Raw genomic sequence first — 13,862 nt, 5'->3', positions numbered from 1 at the left:
TCCTTGGCAATACCTTGACAGCTGCAGTAATTCTTAATGAATTTCGTAAGGATGTTAAAGAAGTGTTTTCTAACGGGAGCCACTTCCAAGCTCGGTAGAGCAACTGCTCTCTACCTCTGTCGAAGAAGAGTCCGCGTTCTTGTAAGTCTACGATCGAAGGGCTCCATATAAACCCATAACTTATTTTTTAATTCAATTAGTTCATACAATCATTAAGATATTATCGATTCTTAACTTTTGCAATTCTCTCTGACTAACGCCTTTTGTACTAAAAAAATATCTAGATATGTTTACATTGTTGGATACAATAGTAATTCTAGGTACATTGTTCAATTTGTTGAGTACTTATCAGTGCCTTAAATTGAGATAGTCTACCTTCACCTAACTTATCAGTGCTTATGGCTTAACATATACAATGTGCAGATGTTGACGCCATCAACCGAAAGATTTCAGAAAATACAAAGGAGGCCCCTTCGGATTGCCGACAATACCTAGTGGTGACCAAGTACCAAACTGCTCAAAATTGTAAGGTTGAGAATGCATGCATGCATGCGTGAGTGTATATATATATATATATAATAAGTAACGAATGGTGATTGAAATTTGTTGTACTGAAATAATATAAACAGACTTGGATGTGGGCAAGTGGATAACACCATGGAACAAAGCTGGGCTCCATCGGGGACCCATTTTCATCAATTTGTGGTCCCGCGATTTTGGCCTTCAGAAGAGACTGCACCTACGGTGACCTGGCTGCCATGATTGCACTTGATGTTCAAGGCCTCGGATCTTGTGAGGTACGTATGCTTGCAACAATGCCATTGGTGTTGGATTTCTTTATTTTTATGTTTGTTTGTGATTTATGTTTTTGGTAATTCATTGGCAGTATACAATGAGAGAGGAGTGGTGCACGCGTGCCATGCAGGAGGCGTAGTTCATCAGCTAGAAGGCTGGACTGACCACGAAGTTGGGGCAATCGACGTCGATAGGATCGACCTTGTCTAGGAAGCTGCTCTCAAGCATGGTTTAAGGCCAGTCTCAAGTGTAAACAACGATTGAAAGATTTGTATGATTAACACAAGGTTTGAAAATAGAAGAAGATGAAGTATTTGAAGAAAAAATATGGAGTAGCCGAGTAGATCATAAACTTGTGCCAGTGTATGTAATATTGTTTGTTTCTTTTAATTTATTATAAATAATTTTTATTTTTAATTCAATAAATTATTCTTTATTAAATATAAATTAAATGGTAAATGAGTTGGAGGATAAAAAAAAAAAGGGAAAAAAGTGCAAGACTTAGTTGCCACCACGTGTTAGAAACAAATGATTCGAAGGACACGTTGCATTATTCAGAAACGCAACGGTGTCCAACACTAACCGCCATTGCGTTCACCGGTTTCAACTTCAACTACAAGGAAACCAAAAAACAAAGCCGTGCTTCTTGAAAAACACTTGCTCTGTTCCTTGCATCTGCAAAAAAAGAAAATGGAGAAATCAAAAAGACTGCCATTAGGAGTTCAAAAGAAGACCATCCACAAAGCAAATTACCAAGAAGAAACTATTCAGCAATGTTTTAAACTACTTGAAGTCTGACTGTTTACATGTTTGCTCCTCTCCTTTCTCCTTCACTCTCTGGTACTACCCTTTCTGAACTTTACTTTCTTTTTCAATTTCTTTTCTTTTTTCCATAATGGCTTCTTTTGGTTTTCAGGACTGAAATCGAAAGAACCCATTAAAGAAAACAATAAGATGAGGGTGTTAAAGATGGTGGCAAGTATATGAAATCCGACACGTACATGTATTCTCCATTGCTTTCTTCTCAGCCACGGCGGCTTCCCCTTCCTCAGGTACTTGGGATATTATGTTTTCCGGAGGCTAATTAATCACTTCACTTGGGATATTTATGTTTTCCGCCTTCATTTTATTCAGAACAAATTCAGTGCAGTAGGGAAGTCACCGTGGAAGTCGCGACGAGAATGTTAACTGCCGAGTCGGCTAACGCCACGGCAGAGAAGCAGCCATGCGAAGACGCACCTCCTGGATTGAGCATTGCCGACAATCAAACGGTGAAGCACATGGTTTACCACCAACGCCGACGTTGCCTCGACACCTGTGTCTGCAGGTGGCATTCTTAAACCACTTCAAATGCTTCATTGCTTGCTTTTCTCATTCATTATCCTAATAATGATAGGATGTTTTGCAGGGAAGGCAATGGCGGGTATGAAGCTGGGGAAGCTTGTTGTCGAGTAAAATCTATACCGGTAGATAATTGTAAAATATTAGGTAACAAGATGAGTTCATGTAATATGACATCTGTGTAGGATTTGGGTCGAGTTCCACATGGTGTTTACAACTTCACATATATGTTGAAGTTTGGAAATGGAAGATCCATTGGCCTGTTCATCTAATTTGGTATGTTGAAAGTTTTCTATAAGGAGGGATCAAATTTATTAACGAACCCAAATGAAACACACGAGATAAACTAGCCACAATAACGTACATGATTATAGGTACATGGCGACTAGGAACATGTAGTCTTGTCGGAGCGAACTAAATTTTTTTTATGAGAACATAATATTTTAAGAATATTTTAAGAGAAACAGAAGAAAATACGGCACTTCTCTGCCAGGGGAACATCCAGCAAAACACAGATAAATAGAAAACATGTAAATAAGAAAAAAAAATAAAACTAATAAATCACAAGAGATTTTATATTTTTTTATAATTGATTTTTGGGTATGTAATAGATCTTGATCGAAAGAGTTCTAATAGAAAATATAATTTTTTTTAAATTTATATATTGAATTTTGGAATTTTGATCGTCAGAAGAATAATATAAATATAAATATTGAAGAAATCTAAATAAATTGAGATATTTGCAATTTTGATAGCACAATTATCGAACAAGAAAAACAAGTTTAGTAAACAATATAACGTTTAGTGGTAAAATGTATTTAGAATTTGTAATTCAAGTAGCTCAAAAGAAATAGTATTTAATTTAAGCATGTGTTTGTCATTTTTTTTAAAAAAAAGGTGTCTGACGTGATAGCCTATAAATTCATTCATTAGATACTTTTGATGAAATTATAGAATTTTCTTCAAGTGAAAATAAAATCAAGATTTAATTACTTACTATTATAAAAAAATTAAGAGCATTTTGGTCAAAGCTAGCCTTTCGTTAAGACTTACGATTGAAGAAAATGGGATTCATAGAGCGGACAATTTAAAATATAAATCGAAGATATTTTATATTTAAAAAAAGGAAGGATCAAATTAGTTCAAGGAAAGATGGAGGATCTATTTGAGTGAGAAATTTATTTTTATTTATTATTTGATTAATTTAATAGAAGAAAATTATATATATATATATATAGTCTGGGACAGCTCTTTGTCAGAAATCCGTGGTTGAGAAGCAAAAAATAAAATAAAAAAACAGAGGGAAAAGAAAGAACAAGAAGAAGGAGAAAGAAAAGGAGGAGACACGAACGCTAAGGAAACCAAAAGTAAAAGTAAAAGAAGAGGTAAAGATTCGATCTATCATCTTCTCATATTCCAATTCCTATGTTATTGCTCATATTCCAATTCCTATGTTATTGCGTTGGCAATTTTTTTTCCTCAAACGCGCTTCCATTTCTCCATTTTGTTGAGTTAGAGCTTCTTTTGATATTTGGGTAGATTCAGATTTGCGAATTGTTCTAACAAATCCAGCTTATGATATTTCCTCTCTGCGTGTATTTGAAATTTGAATGTTTTAAGACCTATAACACACTTTTTATAATATTTATTATAGTTATTTCCCAAGTTTCGATTCGCTGTGATTTATTTTGTGCAAAAGTAGAAAAATATGTGCGATGATTTTTCTGAGGTCTATAGTTTTTCGTCCGAAGTTAGATCAAAAGGTCCGGAAATTGTAGGCATATGAAATTTGTATTTTCTGAAAAGCTTCTCGTATTTTTGTTTCGCAGGTTTGTGTCTCCTCGAATTGAGCTTTTGAAATGGATACGAGAGTAACAATTGGATTTGGGATTGGTTGTATAGCTTAACGCATCTGTTTGGCGGCCTAATGGTAACAGCTGCCTTGCTTGGGTTTTCCGTCTTATTTGGTGGGATTGGAGTTTTCCCATCTTATGGCTTGTCAAATTTTGGGATCTTCCTTAAGAAGAACGTGAGAGGAAGCACATACGGGTTACATGGATGGATGCTTTGATCTCATGCATTATGGCCATGCTAATGCTTTGAGGCAAGCTAAAGCTTTAGGGATGAATTAGTGGTGGGTGTTGTGAGTGACGAGGAGATTGTTGCTATAAAGGCCCTCCTGTTCTATCCATGGAAGAGAGTATTCATGAGGCACTTCCTTTTATTTTATTTTATTTTTGGGGTGTCTGTGGGGTTTTAGTTTGGTACTTTGATCTCACAATCTCTATTTCATTTGTGTCTTGTTCTATTTTCCTTTTTATGTATGTAAATAGTCCCATTTCAATCATCATCAACTATGTTTAAGTTGTAATCACATAGAAAGCATTCTTAATATCTTGGTTTGTATTTGTTACCTTTGATGGTTTTTTTGTTGTACTGGCTCCTCTCTTTTAATTGATTTAGTTTATGGTTCCACAAATCTTATTTGAAGTTCACTCCAGGCTGGCACTTGTCAGTGGATTGAAGTGGGTGGATCAAGTAATAGCAAATGCTCCCTATGCAATTACTGAGAAGTTCATGAACACTCTGTTCAATGAGCATAAGATTGACTACATAATACATGGTGATGATCCTTGCCTTCTCCCAGATGGAACTGATGCTTATCCTTGGCAAAGAAGCTGGCCACTACACATTAAGCGCACTGAAGGTGTCTCCAGCACGGATTGTAGGTACTGGAATTTCCTTGAGACAAGCTTAATTCCTTGGTTGGGGCTTGTCATTTACTAGCTTCTGTAAATTGTGTGCTAAGTGTAACATTGTGTTCTAATTATTTCACAACTTATATGTATGTAGGAAGAATACTTTCTTCTATGAAGGATAATAAAAGCTCTGAGGGAGATTCAGGCAAAAGACAACAATCACAAAGGGGTCAGCTTTCTCAGTTTCTACCAACATCCCGGCGGATTGTGCAATTCTCAAATGGAAAGGTACTAATACTATTTTTTTTTCCACTTAGTTACCAGCTTCAAAGGGCAAGGAATGAAAAAATGACTGCCTCTTGGAAAGCTTGGTGATGTATGTTTCTGACACATGCCTCCCCCCCACTCTCACTCTCTCTCTCTCTCTCTCTTAGTCACCGGGCACTAGGTGGAACTAAAGGTAATTTAATTCTATATCGCTTTAAAATGGAAAAATTGAACTAATCCTATTTTCCTATATGTCTAGTCTTTCACGGAAAGTAATTTCCTTCCTAATAAGAAAAGGAATGCCTTGTGAAAAAAATATCATTTGGACGTCTTTTGTAGATTGAGAGGAGGAGAAACTAAGCCATGGAATAAAGGGAAGAAAGTGTGAAATCTTTAAAGATCTTTCAACAAAAAGTGTTAGTGGCTTGGTGCCAAAACCCCCCCTATTTGCTTGGAGCCCCATAACAAAAGTTATACTAGTCTCTCACCAAGTTTGCTTGGTAAAGGCGTACAAAGTCCTATGTTTTTTCTATGGAAGATTTTATGACATCTTTCTTTGAATTAGGCCGACAAAATTCATCATTTACCATAGCATTTGTCTTGACGTGACCAAATTGACCTCCTGCCCCTGTGACACATGATCCCCTCACCATCTATTTCATTAAAGATGTGTTGAATAAATACAAGCAAGTTTCTATGGAGGGGTAACCATCATGACTATAAAATCCAAATAACTTGCATGCTGGATGGTTAATAGATTATCATACGTGCATATATATGTATATATGTATATATGTGTGCATGCATGAAAGATCATTTTTGGAGAGCTGGTCTAAAACAATTTGTTGGCGAACTTGAAAGTTTGAGCGTGGATCGACAGGCAACAACCTGTTGCATCCGGTGACATGCAAACATTTTTGTGCAAGTGCTGAGAGCTATTTCTTATTATCCGAGTTGAGGAAGAGTGACAAGGGTACGAGTGGCGGTGGTCCTGGTGGAGCAGAGTCTACTTCTTTTGCTTCTTTCTCCCTTTATGCCTTTTTTCTCCCTTAATGGTAGATTTTGTGTGTAATGCCTGGGTATCTGTCCCTGTCAATCTCATTCAGTTTTTCCTCAGGGTCCTGGACCTAATGCTCGTATTGTCTACATTGATGGGGCATTCGATCTCTTTCATGCAGGGCATGTGGAGGTATTATTCACTTGTTTATACTTACTCCTCGACTTATTTTCTTGTTGGTTATGTTGATTGCTTGTTACTCTAGTGTTGCTGTAAGATTGACCAATGCTCTTCTTCTTACCAAGTTTTGTTACTCTAGTATTAGAAAGCAATAATACCCCATATTATCACATATGCCCATTTTCTTTGTTGAAGTTCATTGGTCTATCTTTTCTCTTAGTCCTAATCATATTATTTTAGAGGTTTTACTATAATTTGAGACCTAAATGGCCCTTGTTTTTTCTAGTAAGAGGAACTTTTCAACTCATTCCATTTGCCCTCGTCCCTAAGCCATCTTTTATGTCTACTCAGATCCTCAAGAAGGCAAGGCAGCTTGGAGACTTTTTGCTAGTTGGTATCCATGCTGACCATATTGTGAGGTACCGTATCCATGTCATTTTTTTATTGTCTACTTATTACCATTTAAATATTGTCAGGACAATTGAGTTAGGAAGGATGAAACCAACATTGGCTCTACTATTGCAGCGAGCAAAGGGGAATACCCTACCCAGTTATGCATTTACTTGAGCGCACTCTTAGTGTGTTAGCTTGTCGTTATGTCGATGAAGTAATCATTGGTGCACCTTGGGGAGTTACAAAGGACATGGTACGTAATTTTCTTCTCTTAAGTTTATATCGGTAATATTCCTATGCAAAATTGTCCCCTAGGAAACCTTGATTGATTCTACTCCTAATTATCCTGGTCCATTTTATTAATTTCTTTAGAAGAGAATGCATCTAGCCTTATAAACAAAAATTTAAAGTGTGATAATTCTTTTGATTCCAGATAAATGTGTCCTAGCTTTTAGCCAAACCACTTTATTTGCCGAAGCGTGTTCATTCATTAGATACTTGTACCATACCACTTTATGATTTGGGTTTCACCAGTATAGCAAATCACGCCCCCTTCCTGAAAAATATAAGATATATATATACGTATATATGTATGTTTGTGTATATATCTCATTGTGCATTTCTGTACTCTCTACAGCTATGCTATTGGGAACTTGTATAATTTGTTACTACTGCTTCTATATTTTCCCTCTTTTAAAATGAGAAAAGGCATTTTTAAGCTACTTCTTTATTTTGAAACAGATTACAACATTCAACATTTCATTGGTTGTGCACGGGACAATTTCAGAGAGTAACACTTGTTGCCTGTAGGTTTTCAGATTTAACCTCAGATTTTTTTTTCATTTGTTGTGACCCTTATGTCTATCGATTTAAAATACTTTGCTTCCTACAGGGTGAACCCGATCCATATGCAATTCCCAAGGGCATGGGAATTTTCCGGATGCTTGAAAGCCCTAAAAGTATAACCACAAGTTCGGTAGCCCAAAGGATAGTTGCCAATCACGAGGCTTACATGGTATTTTCTTACACTGCATGGTTTTCGGTGTTCATGTTTATTGTTAATAACTAGTAATGCAAGATGTTCACCTTGTTATTAGCCGACTCCGGATATCGTTGAACATTTCGGCATGAGATATGAATCTGAATGAGGGTGTTTGTAGACATGCATCCTAACTTTTTGCGTTATTACGCCGTGAATACATGATGTTTAACACTGAATCTCTGTTAGTATGCTTGGGTGTGTATATATATATATATTCCTCTAATTTCTGGTGCTTGCTTCGATGTAGAAACGCAACGCCAAGAAGACGCAGAGTGAAAAAAAATACTACGAAGAGAAAGCTTATGTTGCGGGAGACTAGGATATGGAGTAATATTGTTAGGTGGTAGAAAATTTGATGCAGCTCTTCAGGAAGCCTTGACTATTCGTGTAGATGCATGTTGAAGACGGTATTCAAAGATAGGAGGATAAGAAGACATGACATTGGAAGACATCATTACCATAACTTCCAAACAAACAGTTTTTTATATATTTTATTATTTATTATTACTATCATCATTATTAATTTTGCATCTTTTTTTTGGGTCTGAAATGTAGAGGAATCTTATAATAATTTGTTTACTAATGCTTGTAAGCAATGTAATCACTGATTAATTTAAGCCTTGGGACTTTGTAATTTTAGGGTGTTTTTGTTCAAAATCAAAGTAATATCTCATCAAATCAAATCTTTGAGTATTTTCTCAGGATTAATGAGGGTTTTCCTTTTACTTGTCAAGTCTACACTTTAAGTATTAAATTTTATCTAATCTCTATTTCCGATTTATATTTATTCGGTTTAAAAAAGATCAGAGACGATTTGAAAATCGTATTTTTTTCCTTCTTGAAAGAAGGTGATATTATAAGACTAGTCGTTAAAGGCATAGGAAGTGCATGTCAGTGATTATAATCATAAAAGAGGCGAAGAGATGGATACTGAGCTCAAGTGTGAGCGACATTGTTTGCGGATCAACGAAATGTTTATTTTTAGATGGGCGAAACATCACAATTATCCAATACGGGTCGAAGTCGGGTGAGGATTTTCACTTCTTGGGTTAGGGATAGTACGATTGTCCCGTTGACATTTTTATACAATACTCATTTAAATTTTCTTTAAAAAATTTCAAGCTTATTTTATAAAATTTGGGTAAAATCAAATTAAACATATTTATTTAAATTTTTGTTTAAATATTATTTTAATTATTTATAATCTTATTATGCTGATTAATTTTTATTTAAACAACTCTTTTATCATATACTATATATATATACATGGGTAAATTACAGAGTTCCTCACTAAATTTTATTATCTCTCCTATTTCACTCACTAAACTTTCAATTTTTTCAACTTACTCACTGAACTTTATAAATTAATATTTTTATCGCTCAACCGTTTTCTTCTTTAACTCTATTAAGACGTCGCATTTATTATTATTATTTTAATTAATTGATGTATTATTAATATTATTAATATTTTTTACTATCCACCACCTGTCCACTTCATCCCCATCTAAAATTTCATCCCTAACCTCAAACCTCCACAAACCTCATCAAAGTCATAGTATACCCCAATAAACCCCCCCCACCACTGCCCTATTTTAGTATTATGTAATTCAAATTTAATAAAAAATTTAATAAAAATTGAAAAGTAATAAAATAATAATATTTAAAATTCAATTTTCATTCAAAGTTTAAATATAAATATTAATTCAAAATTTTTGTCAAAAAAATATTATTTCAAATTGACTTGAATAATTTAAACGAATTCTATTTAAAAGATCAATTTTTTTTCAAATCCAATTGAATTCTGCTGACTAATAATCATATTCTGAACCAACCCGCATATTTTCAATTTATTCCACTTTTTGGCTACGAATTATACAAAGAAAAGGTTTTTCTAGCACAACTTGTGTTCGATCGAGATCCCCTGAAGTTGTATTCTGATGGAAAAAATTATTAATTGAGGAGATTGAAGCAGATTTTATTGTTTTCCTTTTTTGGGCTTCGGCATTAGTGAGAACAAATTGTACGGCGGAGCAAGAATGAATCGTGGTGAGCCAATTTCTGAAGTTTGAGGAACCAATCATGTGGTTATCCTTTTGGAGATCCAGAGATCGATTCTCCTTAGACAAACTCAGGTTTTATCTTCTCTTTTTCTCCTAATCGTTTAATTTATTCTCATTAATTTGTAATATAGGGGATTTAATTATCCTGTCTTCTTGAATAATTTAACTTATCGTGTCGGTAGAATTTGGATTTATTTTGGACAATCGCTCAGTAGTATGCTGCCCTTGGTTGTTGCTTTTGCTCCTTTCTTTTCTTAATCAAATATGCTTCTTTCTTCTTCTATTTGCTTATGCCTTTTATAGAAATTTTACAGGAAATAAAAAGCATGCGGTGAAGTTGACAACCAAACAGGGAATTAAATGTGAAAATGTCATACATTATGAATACCATAGGCAGTGATTAGCCATGTGGGAATAAAATATAGTGTTGTTTTTATTTCTTTCTGTTAGTAAGATTCAGTAGCTTTGGTGATGTTGAAATGCTGCTTGGAATTCCTTGAACAAGCATGTAATATAGTGTTGTTTTTATTTCTTCTGTTAGTAAGATTCAGATAGGTGCAGTCACTTCTTTGTACCTACTTTGTTGCATCTTGCGCATTGTGAAAATCAAAGATCTGGCAAACACCATTGCTGCAGCTTTTTTATATCCACTGGAGGTCTTTGCTGCAAATTCTGAAGCTAAAATCAATGGCTGTGTTTCTGGAAATAATTGTGCAAATGAAAATGAAGAGCCACACAGTGATAGTGTTACTCCAGTGAATGCTGGACAATTATTTGCTGATATACTAAACAAGGCTAGTTCTTCACATGTTCATCCTGAAGGCATTATTGCAGAGAGGAGTTTATCTTGTTCACATTTTTCTTTGAGGCAAAATATGTGTTCATTAATTACAGCCCATTGCTCATGCATATATGTTTTACATTTCCTGCTCTGTTTTCTATCATTTAAAACATTTATTACCAATAAATTCACAGTAAATAGTTCCAATTCATAAATAAATAAAATTCATTATTTCTTGTTGTAATTCTTTTGCATAAATCTTTCGTTATTTTGGATATGTAATTATTTTGATAAAGTATAAAATATATGCCTTTGAACTTGGCCTTTAACTTTACAGTCTTATATAATAATCATTGGCTGTCCCTTTTTCCCATATATATGGGGTAAGGGGGAGGTAAGATAGTAGGCTACCCCCAACACCAGGTTGAGAGCAGCTTCCGTAAGAGACCTCCGAATTATGAAATACCCTCCGTGGGACTCGATCCCACGACCTCAAGGTTAAGAACCTTGTGCTCTACCAACTGAGCTGGATGGTCATTTATATAATAATCATTAATTAGGGTAATTATAATTTTGGTTATTGATTTCTGTACTGGCATCATGAGTCTGAATTTGTTTGATTCCCGTCTTAACAGCGTTAGAATGGTTTCTTTTATCTTGAAATTTAAGGCTAAGTTAATTTCTGTCTTCAGTCTAATTGTAGTTATTATGCTACGTACTCTGCTTTTTTATTTCTGTTCTATTTCAATATTCACTCTGTCTTGAACTCTAATTTCCATTTTTGGGTGAAGATTTGTTCTAATAAAAGTAGAGTAAATTTAATGCAAGGATAAGAATCTTTAGTTGAAGAAATTTTGTAGCTTGTGTTGGTTGACTTATCCTATAGTTGATGAGCCTGTAAAGAGCAGTCAGATAAAGGTCAAAGTAGGTAGCAGATTTGTTATTCAGGGGGCATGCTAAGAAATATTATGAGCAATGGGACTTGATTTGCAAGCATTAAGGGTAAGAAGGAAAATAAACAAATAAAGGAAACCAGAACTCCTGTTCAATAATAACCAAATCATGGAGCTAAATATGAAACCTTTTATTATCTGATCTTGGTAATATAGATCCCAACAAATTGTTAATCATAGTATGACTTAGATGGTTTGGGTCTCTAAGTTACCTTAGATGAGAAAATCTAGAAGTATAAAAGGGTTCTTGCAAAAAATTTTGGAGTAAAATATAAATAAAGAAAATAAAAATAGTTCTGTAAATCATGACTGGGTTAATTCTCTCCAAGTTGAGAGATACCCTGTAAGGAAGCTTGATTGTTGAACTCCAAACTTGCTTACATGTAGCATAAGGCAAGTAGATAACCATTTGAAATTCAGGAAATTTACCATTTCTGTGGTACAAAATACAAAAGCAAAAAGGATCCATTATTGCAGTCTTAGCGCAATCATTTTTTCTGATTGAACTTGGTGCAGGGTGCTACTTGGAATGGTACTTTTTCCTAGACAGTTGGCAACTTATTTGTTGGATGATCTGTTTCATTATTGGCACTTGGTCAATCCTTTAAAACCCTCAGTCTGTTTTTGGTTCTGAAGAAGCATATTTGGCCATTACCTAATACTTAGTATGTGTAAAAAACATAATATCAAGGAAAAACAATTTCTCTGTTTTTAATTATTTTCCCTTTCCAAAAGCAATTAATGATCTCCATTGTAGGTTATTTTCATAACTGTGTCTGTTATATGGTATAATTTGGATTTGCATCATTATGTCAAGGGAGACTTTGCTTTCCTATGTCACTGCTGGAGATGATGCACGAGCGCTGGGTTCTTTGAATGTGTTGGCTACATTTTTGCAAACGAAGGCTAATAATGATGAGGAAGTTTGTATCACTTATTGTTTTCTATTGCTCTTTTCTTATTGAGTATTTACATTGTAGAATTGGATGAATCAATGCTAGATTTTCTTGGTATTCTTCCCCTTCGCAAACAACACAAAAAACTCTTGCTGGTAAGTTTTAATGTAAAGTCGCGATCTTCAGAGTGAATAGTCGCGATCATCAGTGACCTATAGTTCAATACTGCTCAAGGATTATCAGATGGTTCATAATGATAAGCACTATTTCAATAATCCCTAGTGGAGTCTAAACTCTAATAATGTCTCATATGCATGGACAGCAGAACGAGGTGCAAGTATTTTTGAAAAAAAAAACAGTTTGTGAAGATTAGTTTAACACCTATGAATGCATGCCTAGAGAGAAAAGCTTGGAGATATGTTTCGATTTCATGTTGTACCTAATTTCTTTAGGAAATTCATCCATTTTATCAATTTGATTGAATTGTTGAACCTTTTGTCCTAAATTTGGCCATTTGGGCAGCAAGCTTTGGTAGGTGAGGGCTCAGGTGAAGAGCATTGGTAGGTGAGGGCTCAGGTGAAGAGCAACTTTTTTCTTTTTGAAGGTGGCTCTCCAAGAGATGGTGTTTGTACGAGCTTGACGGATATTTAAAAAAGTTGAATGTATTGTTCTCTATATCTATACACACATATACCCTTAAAAGAAAGTAAAAAGTAAATTGTGCCTAGAAAAATGTAGATAAAGTGAACAATTTTCTTTCTGATTGTTAATTTATCCATTCATGCAATGAACAAGTTCTATGTTGATTTCTTTGGTTACCTTATCAGGAGTGTGGATTGATAAAAGTTATTCACTTTAGCAGCCCAAGCTAGGGTATCATAGAGAAATTGTCCTTGGTAGTTCATTTATTGTTGGTCTACTACTATATGATTTTTTTACTTGTGGTGTAGCCTTGTATGTGGTTTTATTGTATGAATTCAGATCTAACATTAACAGGGATCTTCTAATAGATTCAGTGCTTGCTGAATACTGGCGTTGACAAAAAATAGAAGTATATGAGAAAAAAGAAAACGAAGACAGTCAAAAGAAGTATGTAGTTTTTAAAATGTGATTTGTATCTCTTGGAGCATTTAATGCTGTATTTTATGAAAGTCTTATCCATTCATGCACCTTTTTTCTTTAAAGTCTATCCTTGAATCCTTAAGTTTTGGATTTGATTATTTTAGAACTTAAAACTCAGAATAGGGTGTCAATAATTCTTTAGTTTGCTATTCAAAAGGTACCATCTAATTATCTTTTATTTGCCAAGTTTTCTCCAATCTTAATTCTTTTTTTCTCTCTTGGTAGATTTACTGTACTTTTAAATCCTAAATATCTGCAACTAATTGACATCTGTAGTTGCATTAAATTTGGCAAGGTTTTCTCATTGAACTGATAGCAGTATGCACAGTTTTCATA

The 13,862-nt window shown here is 34.5% G+C and overlaps 1 protein-coding gene and 1 pseudogene across 1 annotated transcript; both read left to right on the top strand.

Annotated features, from left to right (window-relative positions):
• The window catches only part of LOC120117769, a 5,556-nt pseudogene extending 4,465 nt beyond the window's left edge, over positions 1 to 1,091 (top strand).
• Positions 1,092 to 1,796: 705 nt separating this feature from the next.
• On the top strand, positions 1,797 to 8,371 carry LOC120117768 (ethanolamine-phosphate cytidylyltransferase-like). Its single transcript, XM_039137995.1, has 11 exons — positions 1,797 to 1,847; positions 1,941 to 2,122; positions 2,204 to 2,261; positions 4,600 to 4,861; positions 4,924 to 5,123; positions 6,220 to 6,291; positions 6,631 to 6,698; positions 6,805 to 6,925; positions 7,414 to 7,478; positions 7,565 to 7,687; positions 7,962 to 8,371. The coding sequence occupies exons 1-10, from the start codon at positions 1,797 to 1,799 to the stop codon at positions 7,635 to 7,637; spliced, it is 1,152 nt and encodes a 383-aa protein (XP_038993926.1). The 3' UTR covers positions 7,638 to 7,687; positions 7,962 to 8,371.
• Positions 8,372 to 13,862: the final 5,491 nt, after the last annotated feature.

Source organism: Hibiscus syriacus, unplaced genomic scaffold (genome assembly GCF_006381635.1).
Source record: "Hibiscus syriacus cultivar Baekdansim isolate YM2019G1 unplaced genomic scaffold, ASM638163v2 tig00110321_pilon, whole genome shotgun sequence".
NCBI classification, from domain to species: domain Eukaryota; kingdom Viridiplantae; phylum Streptophyta; class Magnoliopsida; order Malvales; family Malvaceae; genus Hibiscus; species Hibiscus syriacus.
The sequence above is the reverse complement of the archived record's forward strand: the minus strand, read 5'-3'. Positions and strand labels throughout refer to the sequence as shown.

What these genes read in the sequence shown, in the direction of transcription:
- LOC120117768 (XM_039137995.1), top strand. Translation starts at nt 1,797, where the DNA reads ATGTATTCTCCATTGCTTTCTTCTCAGCCACGGCGGCTTCCCCTTCCT. An exon ending in TTCATGCAGGGCATGTGGAG is followed by an intron (nt 6,292 to 6,630) that starts GTATTATTCACT and finishes ATGTCTACTCAG; the next exon opens with ATCCTCAAGAAGGCAAGGCA. An exon ending in CATGCTGACCATATTGTGAG is followed by an intron (nt 6,699 to 6,804) that starts GTACCGTATCCA and finishes CTACTATTGCAG; the next exon opens with CGAGCAAAGGGGAATACCCT.